Raw genomic sequence first — 26,927 nt, forward strand, 5'->3', positions numbered from 1 at the left:
TACATAATACGCCCTCAATAAATGCTAATTGGGGTCTTAATTTTTTTATTAGGAAAACAACTCACTGTACACATTGTGTATTCTATTAATCATTAGTCAGCAATATCCAAATATCAGCAAAAACATTGTTCTGGAAATGTACAGAAATATATATGCCTGCTTATATTTTGAGACCCACCAGACATTTTAGATGTTCCAACAAGAATTCATTATCCCTTTGTATGAAAATTATAATCAGTTCTAATACTATTGCATGGATTGAATAATCTATGAGGATAACCATGTAAAAATAACATTTTTAGTTCATGTATGCTCAATAAATTGTGTTTGATGCAGGAATAAATGGGTGATTAATGAATGAACTATTTAAAACTATGGAACACTCAGAAACATAGCTTGAAGCAAGAAACTAAAGATTTACTTCCTTGCTCCTTGACTTTGAGAAATTTCCTAATTCCTCCAGTTCTCAATTTCTTCCTTTTTTTTAAACATAGGGGTTTGATATATGATGCTCATGGTCTCTCTCTAGTTCTGAGGGGCTGGGATTCAAATAGGCACGGAAACTTGACTTAGGAGACAACTTGTTTGTAGGAACAGAAGAGATGTTGGAGTATAAGTCCCTTGAGCTCTTAGATCCCATCTTCCTGTTTTATCCTCTCAGTCTAACAGACTTTAGAAAAAATTTCCAAGTGTATATTATTTGACCAACTGAAGAATAAACAGTGTATTAGGAAAGTCGACAACGAAAATGAACATATCTTAAGGAAATTATTCTAGTCAGTTTTCCAGAGAAGAAAGATTTAGAGATGGGTCTTTAGAAATAGAAGAAACCTGGAGGGTCAGCAGGTTTGTTGGCAATCTATAGCTTTCTATGAAGACAGCTGGCCAGCAGCTCCTACTAGTGTTTTTCACCTGCTCATTTGTTCATTCATTCATTCATTCATTCACTCATACATTCACTCAACAAATGCCTGTGGAATGATTACTATTTGCTTGGCCACATGCTAGGGTAGGATTTTAAAGAGGGATCTGATATACACTTTCTGCTTAAAGAATTTGCTCTTTAGTAGGGGCAATGAGGCATGTATATACAATTTTTAAATGTTCTAAATGGCAAGAAATAAAGTTAGATGAGATGTGGGGGCAGGGAAGACAATTTCAATAAGTCAGTTGGCAATGAAGGGAGGGAAATCAAAGAAATTTTGGAGTAGGTGGCATTTAGCTTGAGTTTAAGTGTCCATTGATTGGGCAGAAGAGAATTCCTGGCTGAGGAAATAGTGTGAACAAAGACTCAAAGGAGCAGGAAACTGAATGCAGTTTAACTATACAATTGGGTTTATTGTATAACGAGTAATGGGAAATAACATTAAAAAGGATGCCATCAGATTGAGACTACTTTAAATGTTATTATGGTAAGGGGCTTGGTCTTTATTTTCTAGGCAAAAACAAGCCATTGGAGGTTTTGGGGAGGGGCGATAGAAGGACATTGTGTTTCAGGACAGTGATTCCTGAAGAAGGCTCATGTATGGTGGTTGTAAAATGAATTTCAAGGGGCAGGTGCCCCAAATAGGGATCCTGAGCTCTCTTTCTTTTCCAGGCTGCTGATGTACTGCTGCAGCACGGAGCTAATGTCAATGTTCAAGATGCAGTTTTCTTCACCCCCCTGCACATTGCTGCCTACTACGGGCATGAACAGGTAAGCCTCACAGTAGGATTTCCGAAAGCTGGGAGACCACTTAAGTATTCCAAGCTTTTGTTGAACTGCCCTAGCTTCAAAGAACGCATATGTAAGATACCCTTTGAATTCTTTCTGACATGTTCTTATCAGCTCCACCCTTGAGGAGCTTGTAGGTCTATAAAGACATCACAGTTGCTGAGTTATTCATTTTTAGTGACTGTTTTAGTACACAAGGGAGGCAGTAGAGCACACTGGTAGGTGTACAGCCACAGGAATCACTCAGCCTGAGATTGGAAAATTCCTAGCTTTATGAGCATGTAATCTTCAGTTTCGTCTTCTGTAGAATAGAGACAATATCAATAGTACCTACCTCACAGGGTTGCTGCTATGGTGAGAGATTAATTTAAAGTGTTTGGCAAATGCGTACTGTCACTGTGTCGGGTGCTAGTGACAATAACCAAAAAACAAATCACAAAGGCCTTTCCAACAGTTCTCCGAGAAAAGGTATCTTTCAGAAACTGGGTCTCCTCTTTTCTACTGGCTTGGGATGTGTTCAGCTGAAAAATGTCGCCTGAAATATGTTCATGTCCTAATTTCCAAAACCTATGAATGTTACTTTCAAAGGGACTCTTCAGATGTGATCAAGGTAAGGACCTTAAGATGGGAAGATTACCCTGGATCATCTGCATGGACCTGATGGTAATCACAAGGGTCCTTGTATAGAAAGCAGGAAATTGGAGTGAGTAATAGGAGATGTGACAATGGAAGCAAGATGTTCAAGTGATCCAAGAAGGGGCCAAAAGCTAAGGAAATCAGGCAGTCTGTCGAAGCTGATAAAGCAAGGAAATGACAGCCTCCAGAGGGAATACAACCTACTAACACCTCGGTTTTAGGCTTCTGACCTCTAGAACTACAAGGGAATAGATCTGTTGTTTTAATCCAGTTAGTTTTGGGTAATTTACTACAGTGGCAATGGGAAACTAATACATGGAATAACCTAGATAAATGAAAAAGCCACTAAATGTGCTTTAATTATATAATTTGCTTTAAATACATAATTATATAACAGGTACATATTCATAAAATTTGATATTCTGTGATAAAGTGATACTATGTGTAGAATGCTTTAAAGTTTACAATGTACTTTTATTAAATAAATATTTTCATTTGACCTTCATGACAACCTAATGAACTTAAGATATGAGTGAGCTCAGACTACAGAACAGGCGCTGTGTTAAGATATAACCTTTATGTGGATTTTTTTTTTTAATTTACCACAACCCTGAAATTAGCTGTCATTGTCCCTTTCTAGTGAATGATACGCATGGAGCTCACTGCGGTCAGGTAGCATGCCAGAGTCACGCAGCTAATAATAGACCTGGAATATGTAGTCAGGGCTGTCTGATCCCCAAGTCCATATTCATTCTGTTGTACCAAAGAGCCTCTTCTTATCATCCCTCTTCTATCAGTGAACAGAATCATGAAGTCCAGGCCATTTGCCTGAGTGGAGCTAGAACTCAAGGACAGACGCTCTAACTGCAAAGACCATTGATTTTCAACCGTAACATACCACAAAGACAACATGTGTACATGCTGCTTTCAAACACCATCCTTTAGCTATACTCAAGGAACTAAATAGAACCAAATAAAACAGAATTACAAACGTAACTGGAAAACCAAAACGTACCATTCTTTCGACATCCCATTTGCACTCATCCGCATTTTAAATCCCTAGATCTCTAGGCTTACTCAATTATAGAGCAGAATTACACCTTTATACCTTTGTAGAGGTCATGCGATTGTACTGCCTGACAATCCCGAATTGATAATCAGACTTTCTTATGTCTCTGTGCTGTTCTAGTCATTGTGCCTTTATTTCTTTTCTAGCTGGCATATGCTTGGACACTCTCAGACCTGTGAAGTGCAACCTATAGCTAGGGAAGATTGCTCATTTCACTGGTGTGCTGCTCAGAGTACACTGGAGTGCACTGGAGAGCTGGGCACTGAAAATGCTTTTGAAAGTACAGGGTCCAAAAGCCCAGGTGATGAAAACATCCCATACTTTTCTGATACAGGCACAGAGAGGATATTACACAATGCATGTTATCTGTAGAGTCATTTTCTTTGGTGATTAACCTCATCACCCAGCAGAAACATAAAGAGCGTCTATGCATATTGGGTAGAGAGCTAAATGTGTTTACTTTCCCTGAATATATAGTCACACTCTTATGAAATTATGCTAAAATGTGGATGGCCCTTTTATGATAAGGGACTCGCTTTCTGTATGCGAAGACAGCACATAAGTAATTTATGGATGCTATTGTCATTTGCTAAAATATGCTGACAGGAGAATGGTACATTCAATATATAAATGTGCCTAATGTGCCATGTTCCTTGCCATTTGTTTATTTACTTATTTTTAAGTGGAAGAGTAGATGTTTTGTACCAAGAGCAATATTTCCTAGGTATATAATAATACTGCTTAATAGACAATCGATTTGAAAATAGTTTAAATCTGTCCATTATAAAGTCACATAATCAGAATTTATGGAGTCCATGTAAGTGGAAATATGTGCTTAGGAGTGCAAGGTTCTTGAGACTAAATTTCTACTGTTCTAAATTCTCTTAAATTAAATGCTGGTCTGCCCATTAGCCAACAAAGGGATAAAATACACGTGTCCCACATTGGTGCTACCACTTCTGCCAACACTTACTGAGTAATACATACTTTTCTAAGTGCTTTATGTGTAATAACTTATTTAACCCTCACAACAACTCTATAAGATAGCACTATTATTATTCCTATCTTAGCAATGAAGAAACTGAAGTTTCAAAAGTTCAAATAATTTATTTAAGGTGACATAGCTAATAAGTAGAAGCCTGATTTTAGAACTTTTGTTGCTTGCCCAGCACCCTCAATAGGAAGTTTCCTCGTCCATCCAGCTAATTTTATGCCTAGAATTTCTATCAAATATGTACCATATTCTTGAGAGGTTTCTATCCAAAACATGTTTATTTCATGCCACATAGAAAGTCAAAATAGTTTTGGAGCTTTAATTCACTTTTTAAAATTATTTTTATTAGTTCAGGTACAAAACAATGTAATAGTTAGATATTTACACCCTTCACAAAGTGATAGCCCTCTCCCCCAATCTACTACACTTCTGACATTGTATATAGCTGTTACAATTCCATTGACTCTATTCCCTATGCTGTACTCCATATTTTGTGACCATATGTGTATATCTATACATACGATTAAATATATATATATTTATGATTTATATATATATAAAATCATAGTCAACCTTCAATATTATTCAGCTTCAGGTACACAGTGCAGTGGTCAGGCATCTACACTGTCCGTGAAGTGGTCTCCCTAATAATCAATAATGTAAAGATTTTGTAGGGTGTCAGATGGGCACTTGTCTTTAATTCACTTTTATGCTGACACCTCAGTGGTCAGGACAATTGAGAGGTCCTTCCATAACTTATTTTAATGACACAGATGCATCCTAACTTACCTCTTGGGATCACTGTGATAATTTCTGAAATGTCAGCTTTAGGGAAATTATTTGGAAGGTCCTTAAGTGAATATGCAAAGTATTTAAAGGAATACCATAAATTTTCTGAAACAGCCCTGGAAGATTCCTAAGCTGTTCAATACTTCACCTCTCTCTGTCCCTTTGGAAGTGAATCTCAGCTATTTGGGGACGATGCTAAGGGCTAGTACAGCTGTCTCCCGTTTACCAAAAAACCTCCAGAAATGAACCCAGCAGTCCGGTAGCAAGATGACCATCAGTGACCGATGAATGGAGCTGCTGTGAAAATCACAAATCTAGTAAACACTGCTGGCTCTAGGTAGAAGAAGACTCTGGAAAAGATTATTCAAACGTTATGTACAATGAAGACCTAACCCTGAAATTGCCATAGTTTTGAACTTTTTTGTTAGGTGATATAATAATAAACTCCTTTTTCTTTAGGCCAGTTAAGATGTTCTGTTATTTTCATGTAAAAAAACTTAAGAGAAGGCTTTAACAATACGTCTTCTTTCATATTGCTGAAAAGTTTGCATTATTGTTTGACTTTTGATACTAATTTCAAATGAATGTGTCCTTTAGGTAACCCGTCTCCTTTTGAAATTTGGTGCTGATGTGAATGTAAGTGGGGAAGTTGGAGATAGGCCCCTCCACCTAGCATCTGCAAAAGGGTTCTTTAACATTGCAAAACTCTTGATGGAAGAAGGCAGCAAAGCAGATGGTAAGATATGTTTAGAAAACCTTTACTATATTTTACTTCATGTATACATTTTACTTATACTTTCCTTATTTATTAGAGAATAATCATATATTTGAATAAATTCCATTCATATATATATATGAATGGAATTTATATATATATAAATGAATATATATAAATTCTATTCATTTATATATATTTACATAAATGAATAGAATTACTGGATCAAAGACTATGCATGCATTTTACTTTCTAGGCATTGCCAGACAGTTTTCCAAAGCATCTATACCTTTTTTTCACTCCCACAGCAATATATATGAGAGTTCCAGTTATTCCCCCTACTCTCCCCAATGTTTGATATTACTATTATTTTTAATGGAAATAGAGTTGGAATGTGAAATACATGGGTAAAAGAGCTTTAGAATACACAGATTTTAGGTGGAGTTAACAGAATAGAATTTTCCACAACATTTTTATTTTTTAAATTATAAAATTAAGTTTGGAAAATTGATTAAAAGTAGAGTATTGAAAAAAGTTCTTTCTCTTTCTTTTTCTCTTCCTCACAAACTTTATTTTGACACAGATTCACTCCAAGTTACATCTTGTCATTAAATTCTCTGAGGCATATCCAACATTCTTTCATTGACCCCCCAAGAGACCTAATTAAAAGCCCAGCTGTAAGAGCTGCTGGCCTTTGCAGCAGAAATGATGCACATTTCCAAAAGGACGAGGTTGTCAAAGCTCTAGAACTGCCAGTTCCTTGGTCCAAAATGGAAACTGATATTCAGTTAATAAAGGTAATCAATGTTTTCATTTACTCATAAGGAAAATGCAAAGGCTCCCAGAGACAACTATGACTAGAAGTTAATGCAATTTCCAGTTTCCATGTTGGAAACAGGGCCATTTTATTTTACAAACTTTGAGCAACATAGTTTGTATCATTTTCTGTGAGCCAAGGTGCAATAACTGGGGCATCTTCTCTATAGCATTATCATGACCCGTGTTATTGTTGTCAGGACACAAGGAATGTAGTTCCTTGGACCTTGTTTAAATAGTCTTTTTAATTCTGGTAGTTTAGAATGGGCAGAGGTACATCTCTGTGATCAATGAACACATAATTGTGTTTTTGAAACTGCCTCGCTCTTCCAAGGAGTCAGGAACTGCTTGCTTTTTTCCTTTTATTACCGATGTCAGCCCCAGCTTTTTATTCCTCTTCACAACTCCAAAGCTCAGTGGTGTCAAAATGAATGTCATTTATGATCAGCGTGTCTCCAGGATCAAAGGACTCTTCCACAAAAGCATTGAAAAGTGCACTGTACCTGCATTCCCCCTACATACCAGCATCATATGATATAATTTTTGACAATTTCTTTCAGACTGACACAAGCACTACATATGCCTCCCACTACTCAATCATTTTAAAAAATCAAGAGAGCATGACTCAGATTTTAAAGAATTTTTTTTCATCTAATACACACTTGATATTTTAGTATCTTTTGCACTTCAACCGATTACAAAGAATAAGCCAGAAGATCTGTTGTTTTAATGGACACTGCACATAATTTATTATCAGCTAGTTCACATATTTTAAAATATAGCTAAGCCTCAAGATGATTTATCTTAGATCTTGATCTTGCTTGTGGTAAATGGACATAGGAGGAAGAGTAAATGAATGACCCTAAAAGGATCACAATTTGAAATCTGGCATTTATAGTATGTTTCCATGGTAATAGAATGTCACAAATGAAAAGAAATTCAGGTTACAGAATTAACCAAAATGTAATTCTGAAAACAACCTCTTCAGTTCAGCATGTTTGGGAGACTGACCTATTCAGTCACGTACATTTTAAGTCTCCAGTCTTCTTTCCTTGTACATCTTAGGGCCGTGAGAAAGGAGAAATGTAATGCTTATTGAATGAGATTTGAAAAGGTCAAAATATTGCTGGACTCCATAAGAAGAAAATAGTGATACAGTCCTTACAATATGTAAAATTCAGAATTTTTACATTTGTTGTTACCATCATGTTAAATGCCATGGTACTTTTAACATGGAACTGGATATTGTAGAAAGTCACAAAAATTTCTAGGGCATGGCCAGTAAGAGGAAGTATTTTATTTTTAAAAATATATCTTGTCAGAATTATTACACTGATTTATTTTTGAAAATTTATTTAAGACACAATTGGGAGTTGCTTTAGAAAACTAATGGAATGTGCTGACATTTCTGAGTTAATATGTAATTTTTTATTTTATCTTTAAGATGAATAAAGATAAAAGCAAGTAGTAACATCTACTCACCCATCCATTCATCCAATCTTTCTTTCAAATGCATTACTGAATACATACGCTCCTCAAAGTAGAGGACTAGGCACTAAATATTTTCCTAATTATGATTTACCTGTATCCTTTGGCTTGAAATTCTACTTTATTTAAATCTCTCAATGCAATGTTAAGTTACAGCAAATAGAATATTGCTCATAAATTTCATTTTCCCTAAGATGAGCTATAATAATATGTACATTTTTTTGTCTTTGCAAATTAGTCTAAGGCAAAACTAAGTAAATCACCATGACTGAAGCATACATATAGGTATATACACATAAACTCTATGTCTGATCCACATTTCTCCCTTTGGTTGGCATTTATATCTTCTTTGATGGGAAGAAAATTTAGGCCACTGCAGGTGATTCACCAAGTAGATAATCTACTTTGAAGTTTATTGATTTAACTTAGAGGAGAATAATGTTGGGTGGGGCCAGAGATGGCCAAAGGCAAATTATGAATTAATGGAAGATTGTGCTGCATTCTGCTTTTCAATGTCCCCTCTGGACCTCAAGAACTCTTATGTGACCTCTGGATGCACTGGACTCCCTACCGTTCTCAGGCATTGACTCACAGTATTGACTTTCCCTGGCTTCCCACAGAATGTGAACAAAGGAAAAGTTTCATAAAAAGGAAGAAAAAGAAAAAAGGAAGATAATCAAAATAACCAGAAATATTCTTCTAAAGGAAGGGTGTCTTTCCGAGTCACTCATTAATAGAAAAGATTCAAAGATTTATTTTTCAATAACAGCCTTGGGAGGAGAAGTTCAGAGATTTTGTTACAGATTTCCCTTTGGTTTAAGATCTTGCAGAAAAATAAACAAAGTATCATTATTTACAAATATAGTAGCTACAAGTCCTATGTCAGTATTCATTAACTGTTAAATTATGATTATAATAACAACAGTCGTAATAAACTACTTGCACATTTTTTTAAATTAAATATTATCTTCCCTTTCTTTCCCTTGCTATCTTCCATTATTAAAAAGAAAAAAAAATGTTTTACCCTCCAGTTCCTTCGTTTCTATGGATACTTTCTAATATACCAGGGTGCCCCAAAAATCTATACAAATGGACACTTTGGTCAATGTTGCTCAAGCAGTAGTTTGCCGTAATCAGAAGTGTCTGGACACTGATGGTAACCACTTTGAGCACCTCTTGTAATTGCAGAAGTCAAATGTGACTTGTATTCATATTTTGTTATCAGTATATATTATTACAATTTTAATACAGTTTTCCTTTCTTAAAATGTGTATACATTTTTTGGCACCCGATAGATAGATAGATAGATAGATAGATAGATAGATAGATAGATAGATGATAGATAAATAGATAGATAGATAGGGAGATAGATACTAAATGAGGATTAATGCAGTTTGTTAGGGGCCATTATTTTCAATTTTGAATAAAGCACCCTGTACAGATGGACAAAGTAATCAAATAATAAAACAAATGGCTATCGGCCAGTTGATCCAGTTATTTTAGTTTTAAAAATTATGCTAGAGCAGATCCAGAATTTAGTGGTTTGGTGTTTAGTTGCTAGTACTTGAGGCCTGTAATTCTGGACTATTCAACTGGCTTGTAAGTTATTTGAAGCTTTACACTCTGTCCATCTATAGCTTATTGGACTTAGAGAGTTTCTAAGAGGGAAATTAGTAAAATGGGAGAGAAGACATTTTTATTAAGTGTCTAATATTTGACAGGCATTCTGCTCGAACCTTTCCAGTTGTGTTTTCCTTTAATCCTTTCAGCACCCCTGCAACAACAGTGTTATTACATCCATCATTACGGGTAAGAAGTCAGTACCTCCAACACAGTGCCTGGTGCATAGTGATCATTTAATACTAGTTGAGAAATGAGTGTGTATCTCTCAGGTGTTCTCATTTGCAAGCATTGGAAAGTCACTCTTGGTAATTTAAGCTTAAAAGGAATATATTAAAGGATACCGAACAGTGTGCAGAATCTTTCCCAAGACAGGGTTGGAAAGCCAGGTTTTGAATCCTCACAGTGAAGAACTATGTCCAAAATCGCATTCCAGAACATGTCCTATGAAGATACACTGCCATCCCTGCTAGGCACACACACCAACAGTTGTGATTCTGGCACCAACAGAGCAGGGCACTGAGTCTCTGGCTGGAATCACTGCTGCTGGAAACTGGTTGGAGCTATTCCACCACTGCTGCGTTGCCCGGATAGATTAGCCTCCTCTTGTTGACGTCATCAGCTCCGATGTCAGAGTCTGATATGAAGTGTTGATTGGAGGATCCGACAGATAAGTGTCCCAACCAGGGCACTGTTGAGAGTAGAGTGAAAGGGTCACTGCTAAGTATTATGCTAGAGTAACAGCATAACCTTCTGCTAATCCTGTCCCCTAGCTGCAAAGGAGACTAGGAAAGCATATTTTCACATTTGATAGAAAATGGTTTTGGTACTCTGGTGAGTACGTTCAGTATAGGGAATTCCCCAAATGGCAGAAGAGGTTACGAGGCGTGTAGGCCGAAGAGAAGGACAAATGCCTACTACTGAGTAAAGAACTGGATGTGAAATAACTAAGGTAACACAATTAATGAGGTCTGCCTCACTTTAAAGCTCATTTTCTTTTTTGGTTTGTTTGTTTTTTTATACCATGCTTTTTATACTGTAATATGACAATTCTCAGTTAAGGGTACATTACAATCTTCTAAACAGTGTTGTAAGAATACAGAGAGCTAGGCTCCACCCTAACCTATTGGACCAAAACCTCTGGGATGGCACTCTGGCCAGGAGCTGTAATTTTTAACATTCTCCAGAGGAAAAACATCAATTTGAAAGGAGATACTTGTGGAATTAAGGCCATGAGTACCTTTTAGGCGTTTAGTAGTTTCCTGAACTATTCCAGTATGCAAGGTAGATTTGATTAGGTGCATTCCATAGAATTTATGGGAGCTAGAAGAAAGCCTGTTTAATGTGGTCATAGGCAATAGAATATAATTATAACATTTTAAATTGGTTGCCCTTAATTTCCTTTATTATTGTCATTAATTGGCAATTTCCAGGAGTCTCTCAGGCACTTAGAAAAGTCCCTGACACTACTCATGAGAAGTCTGAGAAACAGAGGATTCCAGGTGACATGCTTTTTCCTTTCTTGTTAATGACAGTGAACGCTCAGGACAATGAAGACCACGTCCCACTCCATTTCTGTTCTCGCTTCGGACACCATGACATAGTGAAGTACCTGCTCCAGAGTGATTTGGAAGTTCAGCCACATGTTGTTAATATCTATGGAGACACCCCTTTGCACCTGTGAGTATTATGTATAGTTCTATAGGTCCTCCAGGTATATGGCATGTACCTTTTTACCATTATCAACATGTTTTCTTTAACTCTAGGGCATGCTACAATGGCAAATTTGAAGTTGCCAAGGAGATCATCCAAATGTCAGGAATAGAAAGTCTGACTAAGGAAAACATCTTCAGTGAAACAGCTTTTCACAGGTAAAAGAATATTTACGTGCACTAGCCACTAAACTTAGCTGACAGCCTATGACACCTGCAGTTGTGTACATAAAGCCAGAACAAATAATGGCAGATGTTGTAATCAGGGAGCTAGAGCAGAGGGTGGGCAGAGGACAAGGAGCCCAAGCTAGATGCACAGAAGAAAAGGAAGAGGCAGATGCTGCCGTTAATACAACAGATGGGGCCGGAGCCAGATGCTGCATTCCTGGCAGCAGCCACAAAGACAGGGACTGATGTTGCCAAGGCAACAGGCATAGCAACATCTGTAAGCATATTGCTTCTATTCCACTTCACTCAGCAGAAAGCTGCCAAAAGGGGCAGTGCCCATAATCCTCCTCCGACAAGGATCTCATTACCAGAATTCATCAGCATCAAATGTGACACTTTTTTCCTTAGCACTTAAACCTTATGTGCAAATGTAGCTACCTATCTAAGACATCCATCTGTCAGCCTGTAAAGGCTTAGTCAGGGTGGCCACTGAGATACCTAAGAAGGCATTAGCGCCCTTCTAGGAATCCATGAGAGTGCTTTGCAGTGTGCTTTTGCTGTAGAAAAGCACGTTGAAGGAGCAGCTAGGTTTAGAAAAGTTGTAACAAAAAAGGAAGGAAGGAGAGAAGGAAAGAAGGGAGGGAGGGGGAAGGGAGAAAGAAGGCTGCTGATAATGCAGAGCTGTAACTCCCTAATATGTCCAAAAGGAAGGCACATTTTTATAAAATTTGAAACCCTCATTTTTAATGAGTTACTATTTTGCTATAAAAATAAAAACATGGTAATTTGAATTTAGTAAACCTTGAGTATAAGCTCATTTACCTACGCATTACAAATTTCTTGGCTAGCCTGAAACCTCCAAAAAAATGTATTTGGGACGAATATGCTACTTACATAGTGTTTCTATTACACTGGTAAATAATAAAAATGAGGAGGCTTTTTGTCATACGAACCTAAAATTAACCATGTGCTTCAGCATCAGGCATCAACCTGTCAGATGTTACTTAGAATTCCAGATTTTTTCTTATCAACCAAGAGGTCAGCAAAAAACAGAGGCAAAGAAAACTACCATTTATGGAGCAGTGACTACCGGATTTCTTGCGTCCATTATCTTATTTAATCCTCATAACCATTTTATAAAGTTGGATTTATTATCTCTCTTTTACAGATGAGGAAACTGAGGCTCAGGGAAGCTAAGTACCTTGCCAGAGATTCCTATGGCTGGGAAATCATGTAGCAAACACCTGCCTAATTCCAAAGTGTGGGGCTTTTTATACATCTTTACATTCTAGTACCAAAATATTTTATCTGTTTCCTGTACACTCTGTAATACAGCAGATGCAAGAACTCTTCAGATCATGCTCTCAGTCAAAATGGATCAGTGGAACTTGTCACTGAATGGGACAATTGGCAGAACCAATATGTAAGGTTGCTGGTGTCCTCTCTCCCCATAGGTCATGCTTGTTAAGGCTGACACCTCAGGCTAGTTTTCAAATCGGTTTGCTACTCTGTGCACCTAAATTAGAACCAAGTATAATCAGAGGGTGATTGTCATCTCCAGAAGATTGTCTATATGACAAGATTAGTAAACTGAGTTAAAAGTATGTATTCAGTTGTTTTATTTTGTGCAAGCCTATATTTACTAGAAACAGCATATGAATACTTTATTCTATTATTTTAAACACATATTTATAAATGAAACCTTCCTTTTATATGAAGTATTCACTCTGATTATGAATTATTCTATGTGCGCTGCATACACTGTGTATAGTAAGCACTCAATGCATTTATTTCTGTTATTGTTTTCATATATATATATATATATATATATATATATATACACATGTACACACTTAAGTGTATATATGCATGTATATATTCAGAACTCATCATTTTCTGCAAATAGTTACATTGAAAAGGAACAATGAAGTAATTCAAACAATAGAACATTAAAACTATAGTGTCATAGATACTACTTATAATTAATGCCGATATACTCTATTGCACTGAGATGGTAGCGCAAGAAAGATTTATTAAGGGCCTGCCTTATGTTGGTGCAGGTAGGAACATTCAGATGACAAGCTCCCTTCCCCTCTTAAAGGGACTCTGCTGTAAGGTATCAAGGTAAGCAGAGGTGTACCGATTACCACAGCAATGTGATAAGTGCCGTAGACCTCAGTGACAAGGCAGCAGAAGGAAGAGCAATGAATTCAGCCTTTGGTTCATGACAAGACTTCATAGAGGGAACAACAGTTCAGCTAGATAAATAATGGTATTTCTTTAAAGAAAATAATAACATTTTATTAAAGAAAAAGAATTTGGATAAGGCCATTCAAGAAAGAGGTAATTGTAAGACCCAGGGAATGGCCTCTTCTAGAACGAAGTCTGGAAGGAAAAAACACTGTTTTTGTGTGTTCTCCTATAAGGCTTAACACTTCACTTCTGGAATACATCTGATACAAGCTGTGTGTGAGAATTAGAGCAATTCTCTAATTCTCCGCGGGCACCAAGTTGGTGTCCTACCATTCCATCCAGTTCTGACACTCTATACCTTAAGTTAGTGTCACTTCCCACAAGTTGAGGGCTCAGTCCCACAAGACTCCTCCCTACTCCAGATGCCAATCATAAGGCCAGGCTGTCACCTATGCTTCTGACCCATTGGCTCTAAATCAGAAGTCCTCACCATCCCCTGCTTCGGTTTGATGATTTGCTACAACAGCTCACAGAACTCAGGAAAATAGTTTACTTACTAGATCACCAGTTTATTATCCAAGGATACAACTCAGGAATGGCTAGATGGAAGAGATGCACACAGCAAGGTATGTGGGAAGGAACGTGGGGGCCTCCCAACACACCCATGTATTCACCAACCCTGAACCTCTCTAAATCCCGTGCTTTAGGGACTTTCATGTAGGCTTATAACCTCAGCATATTTGATTAAATCATTGGCTATTGGTGATTAATTCAACTTCCTTCTTCTTTCCCCTCCCCTGAGGTTGGGTGGTGGGGCTGACAGCCCTCTCTAATCACTTGGTTGATTCCTCTGACAACAAACCCTCAACCTATGGTTATCTGGGGCTTTCCAAAAATCACCTCATTAACATAAATACAGGTATGGTTGAAAGGGGCTTGTTATGAATAACAAAAGATGCTCCTTTCACTTTTATCCCTCTGGAGCTATTTCAGGAATGGAGGACAAAGGACCCAATATTGTAACAAAAGATCCTCTTGTTGCTCTCATTGCTTAAGAAATTACAAGAGTTTTAAGAGCTCTGTGCCAGCCATGAGATTGAAGACCAAATATATATTCTTATTATGCATCACAGTATCACAGAGTCCCTACGCCTTTCCTTTAGCCATGATTTAGATGTGGTTCTGCCTCATGTTAGCTCCCTCCAGTCACCCATCACGTACCACATAGCTCCCTGGAGTTTAGAAGTAGAATACTACTAATGAACAAATGATAGCCAAAGAAGACGTATGAGGGAAACTATAGGAAAAGAAAATCTGAGAATTACTAGTCAAAAACTAAAATCCAGTAGTCGTTACTAGGCATGATTTACCTTACATAAAATATTTTTCTCCATGCATCTTAGCTTTCAGGGTAAATAGTAGAAATCAGAATTTCAATTAACTCTTCAACAAGTCTAGTTAGAAAATCTATAAGAATCTTATTTCCTTTGTATCCTGAAATATGTTCATTTTCCACAAAAACATCCTTCCATCACGAATGAGCTGACAATGAACACTCCTCTGTAGCTTATAATGTACTTCTGAAAGCATGAATTCACTTGAAATTTCAGCAACAATGTGGCAGGTAGAAAAAGTATTATTATTATTTCATAGATGATAAACTAAAACTCAAATAGGTCAGAGAACTGGTCTGAGTTGTTCGGACGAGGTATGTGCCAGACTCTGGATTTTTAACTCCACAATCAATGCTCCCTCAGTAAAATGACAGCTTTGAAATCTTGCCCTCTGATTGAGGAAGTCTCCAGAGAGGTGGTGCATGGATTTTACAGGGAAAAATTTCAGACTGTGACCTGGATTTGACTAAGTCTCTTGGGGGGCCCTTCTGGGTTCCCCCATTCAATTGTCCTGCAGAACGCCTAGGCCTGTAGCTAAAAATATGTGAAACTCTTGCAATATTTTCCCTCCTTTTATGAAAAAAGATTAATATGATAGGAAATTTTTGTTAAGAAATACTAGGCAATACTGTTTTCTTGAAGGCCCAAGTGTGAGAATCTTCAGGATTTCATTCTGTATGTGCTGGGTTTTTATCACTTCCTCTTCTTTCCTTCTCTCCTTCTGCGTCTCTTTGGTACTTTTATATACAACAGCATCTAGAAGAGTCTGGGTAGATCAGGTCTGTATTAGTTTTCTAGGGCTGCCATACAAAATACCACAGACTAGGTGCTCACCAGAAATGTATTTTCTCACCGTTTTGGAGGCTGGAAGTCCAAGATGAAGGTGTCAGCAGGTTTGGCTTCTTTGAAGCTTCTCTCCTTGGTATATAGAAGGTACCGTCTCCCTGTATCTTCACATGGTTGTTCTTCTGTTCCTATCATCAGTGTACTAATCCCCCTTCTTATAAGGATGCCAGTCATACTGGATTAAGGCCCACCCTAATGATTCAATTTTACCTTAATTAGCTCTTTAAATTGTACCTCTTTAAATGTAGTCACATTGTGAGTTTATGGAAGTTAGGGATTCAACATATTAATGTGGGGGACATGCAATTCAGCCTATAACAAGGGCCTTCTATTTTATTTATGGTGTATTTTTGCAGTGCTTGTACCTATGGCAAGAGCATTGACCTGGTTAAATTTCTTCTTGATCAGAATGTCGTAAGCATCAATCACCAAGGAAGGGATGGACACACAGGTAAGACTGTGGTGAGAACATCACCAACTTCCGATACATATCAATACTCAAGAACAGTAGTATGCTCGGGAAGGAAGGGACAATGGGAGTGGTCAACCCCAAAGGGGAGGGATAGTTTATCAATTACATCATTTAGAATTGATGGTGTGTGGGATAATATAAAGCAGACTGGCTTGGGTCAGTTTCATTATTATGCTAAATTATCTACAGTGGATGCATCCCTGATGGCCTGCACCAGGAACAGACTGACTTCAGTGCCCTGCCCCTGGTTTGCTGCTCAAACTTGATTGGGGTCTTTGTTGTTTGATTTGTAGAAAGATGCTAACATGTGTTCTTAGTAATTATAGTGGGTACAGAAATACTAGAAATTGTGCTCTACAAAAGGCAGTCTATATAGAAGATCAACTAGAATAGGATACTTCTTTTGCTTAAAGTATATTGTTTGCTCAGTAACAGAATTAATTCTTTATCAAAGAAACAAATCTTTGCTTTATGTCTCCGGCAACAGTGTTATTATGTGATAATGACTCTTTTGAAAATTGGGATTTAGTTTTCCTCTTTTTTCCTTTTGCACATTCATGTCCTATCATAGGTTTGCACTCTGCTTGCTACCATGGCCACATTCGCCTGGTTCATTTCTTACTGGATAACGGAGCTGATATGAATCTGGTAGCCTGTGATCCCAGCAGGTCTAGTGGTGAAAAGGATGAGCAGACATGTTTGATGTGGGCTTATGAAAAAGGTATGTTTTTCCATCATTGCATCTCTGTAGTGATACTTGGAACTGTGTGCATAAATTATGTCAATGCATCAATAATTGTTTTGCTGCATGATTTGTACATTCCAATTTCTCTGTAGATTATATTTGAGTCTTTGGGGACTTGGATCAAAGAGTCCAATAGACCATCACTAGGAAAGACAACATCGGAGCTACAGATGAACTAAAGGCATTCTAGGTATTGGCACTTTGAAAAGAGAATGTGCCATCACATTCCTAGGAACTAGAGAAACAAAATTGTGACAGGTAATGATAGTTACTTTCTTAGAATAGACATAGAATTAGTCTATATCTCTTACATAGGGGAATTTTGATGTGGATTCAAATTTTTAAAAATGAAATACAGAGAAAGAAAGAGAATACCTGTCAGCTCTAACTCTGCTGACAATGCCTGCATTAGAAAAAGTAAGGGAGCCAATGAGTAGTGCTTAAGTATAAACTTACTTGAGCTCAAAGTGGTGAGAGCTTGGACTCTGATATGAGAATACCTGGGTTTAAATCAAGGCAGTTCTTTGATCTTGGGCAAGTTATTTATTATTGATGAACTTTAATTTCTTCATCTGAAAAATGAGAATATTAACAATTTCTACTTCACAAGATTGTAAAAAATAAATGAGATAGTATATGCAAATTGCTTACAACACTGGTTGGCACAAAATAGCACCTAATAATTGGTATTTCAGTAATGATAACATTGGTAATAGAAGAGTAGTAGTGTACAAACAAAGATGATTAATAATGAATCCTTCATTTTAAGGGAAAGGAAACTAGAGACAATCAGAAGGTGAAATTGCATCTTTATCATTATTATTAAGATACATTGTACCTCAAAGAGAGCTGTACATAAGTGACCTCTATACATGCAAGCCCCTATGGAGTTTAAATTTCCAGACAACGTGGAACAATATACATTGTCATTGTCATTAAAATCTGAGTTACAACTAAGTACTGTAAAATATACAGATTTTGCTACCTGCATTGCCTTATTAGGATGCTTAAAGTATGTAAAGGAGTGTTTTTATCTTTTTAAATGCTAAAATCTTAGAAGACCATGTGAAAGGAGAGCATTTACTAAACTAGAAGATTTCTCAGGCTAACAGGTTGATCTAAAAGATTTCCTGCCTGAAGCAGGACATGAAGGTCCATTAATAAAAGAAGAGATGGAGTTTGATGGGCAGAAATGGGGAGCTGTTGTAAGCACATAGACAAGAAGAAAGAAAAACATATAGGTCTGAAGACTGCTAGTGAAAAAATGATATAGGAGTTACATTGATAGAGACAAGTGAACAGACATGGAATAGTAGGTAATGAGGTAGATATAGGCCTGTTGTGTTTTTTACTTTTTATCTAAGTTGCATAAATATGCACACACACGTTTGCACGTTATAATTCAATGAATTTTCACAAACTGAGCTTACTCAGCATCCAGATGGAGAAGTTGGACATGGGCAGCACCCATAAGCCCCACTTACATTCTCTTCTAATCACTCCCCAGAAAGGGTACCAGTGTCTTCTTCAGGCATATATTAATTTTACCTCTTTCTGTATTTTATATAAATGGAATGTTACATATGTACATATTTGTGTATCGCTTGTTTTAACCAACAATTTGTGAGATTCACCCATATTGTTGCAAGTAGTTGTACACCATTCCTTCTTGTATAGTACAATATTTTGCAACTGTATCATATTGTATTTATTAATTCTACTGTATAATGGCATTTGGATAATTTTTAATGAGGTATTATTAAGAATAGTGTTGCTGTGAACATTCATGCACATGTCTTTTGATGAATATCTGTATGCATTTCTGTTAGGTGTCATGGCCTCCTACTTTATATAAAAGAAATTCTAGAGTTCTATATTTGAGTATCAATTGAAAAATCGTACATATTCTGAAGCTTCAGAAGGCCTTACTAAGCTCTATTTACACAAAACACTGCATTTATTCAAGTGATTCTCAGACTGTCTCTTAGGGAATTTGAGTTTCAGAGAAAGACTGTTTACAAAGCATTAGTCTTCCGGAAGACAGCTCAGAAATAGCTGCTACAGCTAGCTCTTCACAGGGGTTGGCTTTGTTTGTTTTTAGTTGATTGAGAGTGATAGTTGAAAACTGGTTTTACTTTACTTTTTTGTGGAATCCCACACTTTATGAAACAATGAATCATTGTGGAAGCTCCTAAGATTTGCTACCAAATGACAATAAAAGTCCTTTAGCTTAGAGGACTTAGCCACTGGTATCTGCAACATATGCCATATTTGTCACCCTTATTTGTTCAACTAATGGTCCAGGCATCAGTGTTGCATTTCATTATTGCTATGAATTTTAACAAATTGATTGTTAGGACTCAGGAGACAGATGGATGTTTTGCATATGTTGTAGGGCAGAGCAAATCAAACTAACAAAATGAAATTGCTGCTATTTTCTCTTGCTGGAGAAACGTTGCATCATGTTCATGTATTCGAGGAGGATTGAAATGGCCTTGTTAGAATATTGTCAATAGTACACTGTCCCTATTTTCTTTGGATGAAGAAATGCTTTCCTTTCTCCCTTGGAGAGGGAGTCACCAAATTAATGGATGCGGCATGCTAAGGATTTTCCTGAGCAAATTGGAGATGGAGTTGAAGAAGCACTGAAACTTCACGTGGAGTTATAGAATAGACATGATGTAGAAATGGCCCTATCATGGTTTTCTTTCCCAAGAGAGATAAACCGGATGAGAGCCTCATAACCAGGATCTGTCTATTTGAAAAGGAGTGCTTTTGGAAGTGCCCCATGTAAATAACTCACCTAGTCTACTACCTAACAGAAAACTCAGAGTCTTTCTCAAAAGCATCCATCTCTGATTGAATGGTTCTCAGACATTTTTTTTTTTTACCTGACCCAAACAAAATTTTTACCTGATCCTGTCTCTGCTCTTCTGATATAGCATGTTCAGGGATCCTTTGGCGTTCTGGAAGAATCATCTTATTTTCTTTTGGAATACTTTCAGAAAAAAATTTTACTTACCATTGCTCCCTGCAGGGTCCGATATGAAAAATACTTTCCATTTACATAATATTTTTAAAAATTTTATTTAAGTATAGTTGGTATACAATGTTTCAGGTGAACAGTACAGTGATTCAACATTTTTATACTTTACAGTGTGATCACCTGACTCTTCTAGTAATCATCTGTCACCATGCAATGTTAGCAAAATATTATTAACTATATTCCCTCTCACCGTTTTCACCTATCCCCTATCCCCTCCCTTCTGGTAACCATCCCTGTCCTCTCTGTTTCTATGAATCTGTTTGTGTTTTGCTTTGTTTGTTCATTTTCACAGCCCTTTTAACCTAAAGATATCAAAATCAATCTTGGAAATAATTTTCTTTGATTCTACACAGAAGTCTACTGGTTAAGTTTCAGTGTTTCTCTTCCAGACTGCTCAGAGCTCCAATTTTACAATATTTAGAGTGTTTCCCTTCTCCAAGTCTACCCCTCCTTCTTTTCTACTATTCCATCTGAAAGTAGCGATAGCTGTCTCACTCACTTGGATTTGTTCTGCCCTTTCCCTGGGGTACAAAGGACTTGTATGAATCAATTTAAATTGGCCAGAAGAAATACCCAGCAACCTTCTTATGTTCAAATCCTCTGCCTTAAGTACCAGTATGGAAAAACCATTGAAAGGACCTACACATAATCTTACATCCATTGCATTAAAGATGAAACTGCCAAATTGAAAAGATCTCAGCCAATTAGAATTGATCACATAGCTCAATAGTGTGTCTGGCAGTTAGATTTGAAAAGGCTGCATTTGACAAAGAAAATCACTTCTTTATGTCAGCCTGTTTAGGGTCAGAAAATAACCCAGAGTAGAAACAGAACTAAAAAGTTCTTATTTGCTTCAATACTGACACCAGTTAAAGTAATTTACAGAGGGTCCTATCCCGATATCTAATTACCCAGAATACAATATTTGTATACAGCAGAACTACTTTAATTCACAGTGACAGGGAGCTGCAGTTGGAGAATTAGTGAGTAAGTGAGCAAAAACAATAAAAATCAAGGCTCCTGTACCATGATATATATTTTGTTCATTCATTTTGACAAGTGTAGTATTGTGTGAATTATTTATAGTAAACATACTATAGTGTATTCTCTGAAAGTAATGAAGTCTTCCAGTTGTGGTTTTTTATACTTCTCAGCCAGCAAAGCATAACTAACAGATGAGGGTGGGGAGGAATACAAAGGAGAAGAGGTGAATTCACTGAATATTTTGATAAATTTTCATCAATGGTTATAAATTTCTGAGTTTGTTCTGTATTGAATTTTAACCTATTTGGATTTTAATGAACATAGTTTATTTTAGTGAATCTAGTTTTGTGTGCTAGGTTGGATTAGAGTTTGGATAGTGGAAGGAATACACAAAAGATTTAGATGGTATTTGAAAATCTATATGTGGTTTTGTGTGTACTGATTACATTTCTCCATGTTTAGTTACTCTCTCCATTAAAAATAAATAAAATAATATTAATTCTCATTAGCCTGGAAAGAACTTTCATTCTTCTTGGGAGATAACACATGAAAGTACTTTTTAAAATGTAGTAATTATGTATGAAACCACATACATCAAAATAGTGGAAGAGAATGTTCATTCATTAAACACCTATTACATATATATATATATATATATATATATATATATATATATATATATATATGTATGTATAATTTAATTATCAAAATAATCCTTTAAATTGGTATTATCTTTCTGTTACAGATAAATTAAGACTTAGCGCTGTTCAGTCACACTTGCCCAAACCACACAGCTCTTAAGTGGAGAGCTGATACCAAACAGTGTGGTCTATCTTGTTGTCTAAGTCGAGCTCTTACCATCTTACTCCATAATCAGATAGATCTAAGTCAAACTTCCATCCCATTTCTTAATGACCTTGAACAAGTTATTTAACCTTTCTAAGCCTTAAGCTCCAAATTTAAAATGAGTAAATTAATAACCACTTTACAGAATTCTGCTAAGGGTTAAAGATAAGATGTAAACGTCTGGAACATAGTATACATAAGGTAAGCATGATATAGATACTCAACTGTCTTTGTAACAGCCCTTCAGATGAACTTGTAGCCTTAAACAAAAATCTATGTTTTATTTTATTTTATTTTTTAAACATTTTTTTATTAGTTTCAGGGGCGCAAAACAATGTAATAGTTAGACATTTATCATTTATATCCCTCACACAGTGACAACCGCCCTCCCCCATCCACTATCCCTCTGACATTGCACACAGCCATTACATTTCCACTGTCTCTATTCCTAATGCTGTACTCCATTTCCTGTAAATATACATATACATATATATATATATAAAATTGTAGTTGACATTCATTATTCTTCAGCTTCAGCATCAGGTGCACAGTGCAGTGATCAGGCATCTACATCATCCCTGAGGTGGTCTCCCTAATGGGACAAGTGTCCATCGGATAACCTACAAAATCTTTACAACATTATTGATTACATTCTCCAAAATGACTTTCATATCCCCATGGCAATCTTGTGGTTACCGACTGTGCTTTCTAATCCCCTCACCTTCCCCCTTATCCCCACCCGCCAAGCCATCTAGCAACCCTCAGTTTTTCTTCTATGTCTCTGAGACTGTTTCTGATTAGTTCATTCATTTATTCTTTTCTTTAGATTCCACATATAAGTGAAATCATATGGCATTTGTCTTTCTCTGTCTGACTTACTTCACTTAACATAATATTCTCTAGGTCCATCCATATTGTTGCAAATGGTAAGATTTCTTTCTTCTTTATGGCTGCGTAATACTCCATTGTATAAATGTACCACAGTTTCTTAATCCAGTTGTCTACTGATGAGCATTTCGGTTGTTTCCATGTCTTGGCTATTGTGTATAGTGCTGCAATAAACATAGGGGTGATAAGTTTTTTTGAATTAGCGTTTTGGATTTCTCCAGATAGATACCTAGGAATGGAATTGCTGGATCATAAGGTAGTTCCATTTGCAGATTTTTGAGATACCTCCATACTGGTTTCCCTAGTGGCTGCACCAATCTGCAATCCCACCAACAGTGCACAAGGGTTCCCTTTTCTCCACATCCTCACCAGCACTTGTTGTTTGTTGATTTATTGATGATAGCCATTTTGACTGGGGTGAGGTGGTATCTCATTGTGGTTTTTTTTGCATTTATCTAATGATTAGTGAGGTTGAGCATTTTTTCATATGTCTGTTTGCCATCTGTATGTCCTTTTTAGAAAAATGTCTCTTCATGTCCTCTGCCCATTTTTAATTGGCATTGAGTTGAGTGAGTTTGTTATAAATGACAATCTATGTTTTAAAATAAAATAAAAAACTATTCTAAAAGTTGAAAGCAAAGAGGCTTGAAGAGGAAAAAAAATCACTCCAAATATAAGGAATAAAGAAGCACAAGAAGAAGACAAATTAAAGGAAAAACATGGAATTTGGGGAATACACACAGGACTAGAAGAGTGGGGAGCTAGAAATGAAAGAGACTTCAAGCCAGCAGAAGAGGCTCACTTGCCTAAACCCTCAGGGGCTCCAATGAATAATACTCTGAAAGTGCAAATCATTACTATAACTGCATTAGGCTAATAGCATAGCAACCTCCTATTTGGCTAAAATACTTGGATGTAGATAGTACATTCTTAGATATAGGAAAACATTTTATTTAATTAGTGGAAGTTTGATTATCTCGGGATGTGTTCCATTAGTGTGCCTTGGTTATCTGGGTGTATCCATTATCAGGAGTTTGGTTTAACAAGTCTATTTAGTGAGTTCCATCAGAGCATTTTTCGGCTTAACTCCTTGTGGCCAAGTTTCAGGGTTTTCAGGTTTCTTTGCATCCACTTTGGTGGTTTGTCAGAGTAGTGATAGCAGTGGAGAATTTCCCGTACATGTGTGTCTTCGCCCACAGTGAGCAGGAGGTGGGAAATCAGGCGGAGATGCCTTCCAGGGCTGAGAGGGCCTCTTGGCACTTCCCTGGCAGCCTGATGCTTACCACCAGCCAGAACCCAGGCACTCATTAGGCTCCTGATGGAAAGCATTCCAAAGAGAATGCCAGCGAATGTGCCACTCTGCTGGCAGGAAATTAAAACTGCTCAGAGCAAGTGGAGCCAAGAGAGCTGTTGAAGCGAAAGGTAACATCAAGGGTGCAATCGCTGACTCACACAGGCGTCCGGATTCAAGATGTGGCTTTCCGCTTCACTAGGGAAAGCAGCTCTCTCTTGGCTTGTCAGCTGCAGTCAGTCCAACCGAGGAGCTGAGACAGGCTAGGAGGTGGGCTTCATGAATTAAGCTCTGTTACGCTTGAGTAAAAGCTTGGGGTTTGGGCTGTTTCCTTTCCTCAAAGATGCCTCTCCTAGGAAAAACAGAAAGAAAAAAAAAATTGTTTGTTTTGTTTTTTCTTTTCCTGGTCCCAAATGCTTAAAGATGAGATTAAGTAAAAGAACAACTCCCAAAGCACCTCGGGTCGGATTAAAGTGGATGCAGACAGTATGGAGAGGAGCAAACAAAACTTCAGAACCTAGGAATCTAGCAATGAGACAGATGAAGGGGTATTTTAATTCCAGTGAGGTTTTTTTTGTTGTTGGTGGTGGTGGTGGTGTTACTTTTATCCTGAGGCTAAAATAGCCATCAGAGATGGGGAAGAAAGGGAGGTGGTCCCAGGAGGCAGCACCAACACACAAACAAAGCACACTAAAAGTTTCATTCCACTGGATGTGGTAGGCAGAGTAATGACCCCCCAAAGATGTCTGGGTCCTATTCCTTGGTACATGTGAGTACACTGCCTTACATGGCAAAGGAGTGTTAAGGTTGCAAATGGAATTAAGTCTGCTAATTAGCTGACTTTGCGGTGGGAAAGATTATCCTGGGTTATTCCAGTGGACCCAGTGTAAAGATAGGAGGGGTCCTTAAATGTGAAAGAGGGAGGAACATGCAGAGGTCAGAGTGAAGTGATGTGAGAAGGACTCAGCCAGCCCTTGCTGGCTTTGAAGATACAGAAAGAGGGCAACAAGCCAAGGAATGTCACTGCCTCTAGAAGCTGGAAAAGGCAAGGAGACTGATTTTCCTCTCGACTCTCTAGAAAGGAGTGCAGCCTTGGCAACACCTTGATTTTAGCCTAGTGAGAACCGTGTTTGACTTCTGACCGCCAGAACTATAGGATAATAAAATTGTGTCGCTTAAGCCACTAAGTCTGTGGCAATTAACAACAGCAGTAATAGAAATAGAATGTATTAGTATTTACAAAATTATCTGACGTTCCATAAAGGTGTTGCCAAGTTCCCTTTACAGTTCTTAAGGCAAAACAGAAAGGCGAGGAAAGCAGTGAAAAGATCCAAATGTCATATTTATGTGTTAGAACTGTTAGGTATATCACAAATATTATCTTATTTAATCTTTACAACAGCCTAATGAAGTTGCATCATCAGTTCTACTCTGTAAATGGGAATCTTTTTAAAACGCAAAACCAATCATGTCCTTTAATTAAAATCCTCCACTACTTCCCATCTCACCTATATTAAAATCCAAACTCCTTATTCTAACCTACAAAACTTCACAGCAACAGTATCAAAGGTTAGAGTCTGATCCTCTTCACCTGGGATTCGGTTTGAACAGCAATGCTTGGGTCCCACTACACCCCATTTAAATCACCATCACTGGGGGTAGGGCTCAGGCATCTTTGGTTTAACATGCACTCCTGGAAATTCTTACGCACATTAAAAAAGTGGGGTAGCACTACTCCACATGACGTGTGCTTTCCTACTTCTCCAACCAGGTCTCGTACCACTCTCATCCTTGCTTGCAATGTTCCAGCCACACTGGCCGCCTTTCCTTTTCTGAACATGACATGTTTGCTCCCATCTTCAGACCTTTAGATTATCTGTTCCTTCTGCCTATTAGGCTCTTTATTTACAAACCTGCCTGTTGGCTAATGGCATTTCCTTCTTGAGGTTTTTCCTGATTGTGAGCACACAAGACTCCAGAGAAAATGCTGATAAGACTGACTCCTCATCGTAACCTGTGTCTATGAATTAAGAAAATCACAGATCCACCAGTCATGAATAGAAAGCTATGGATGATAAGAAAATTGATAGTAGTTGTGAACTCTATAGATTTAAATTTTGCCACAAGTTGTAGCAGTTGTAATTATAATGTTTTGTTTTGTTTTTGAAGAAGCTAGTCTTGGGATGTTACATTTGGGAAAGCTTTTAGTGCTAGTAAATATATTATTCCATCTCATGATCTTGCATGCTCTGTTAGTTTTAGTTCTTTTTTGAAGGAAGAATTTGATAAGCCAGCACAACTCTCAGCATACTCTGTACATAGCTAGGTGCATTCTGAACCAGTGTTAGCTATGAAGCCTTCGTGATGGATAAGAACTTAGGCTTTTTTAATTCCTAAAGTTTGCCATTTTTAGAGTGAGTTCTCTTGCCTTTCAGAAGTCTCTTGGTAGGATTTTTAAGGATGACTTTGTTTTCCTCTTGTATAAATTAGTTTCAGTAGAT

The 26,927-nt window shown here is 37.2% G+C and overlaps 1 protein-coding gene across 3 annotated transcripts in view; it reads left to right on the forward strand.

Annotated features, from left to right (window-relative positions):
- Positions 1-26,927, forward strand: part of TNNI3K (TNNI3 interacting kinase) — a 294,785-nt gene that overhangs the window by 104,716 nt on the left and 163,142 nt on the right. For all 3 annotated transcript variants that reach the window (XM_088791202.1, XM_019743776.3, XM_074334949.2), the window contains 6 exons: positions 1,598-1,696; positions 5,800-5,938; positions 11,377-11,521; positions 11,608-11,712; positions 16,511-16,605; positions 17,198-17,347. In XM_088791202.1, coding sequence (XP_088647328.1) covers positions 1,598-1,696; positions 5,800-5,938; positions 11,377-11,521; positions 11,608-11,712; positions 16,511-16,605; positions 17,198-17,347 — 733 coding nt within the window. The remainder of the gene's footprint in view (positions 1-1,597; positions 1,697-5,799; positions 5,939-11,376; positions 11,522-11,607; positions 11,713-16,510; positions 16,606-17,197; positions 17,348-26,927) is intronic.

This window comes from Rhinolophus sinicus, chromosome 14 (genome assembly GCF_057876585.1).
Source record: "Rhinolophus sinicus isolate RSI-liver-muscle chromosome 14, RSI-T2T, whole genome shotgun sequence".
In the NCBI taxonomy this organism is placed as follows: domain Eukaryota; kingdom Metazoa; phylum Chordata; class Mammalia; order Chiroptera; family Rhinolophidae; genus Rhinolophus; species Rhinolophus sinicus.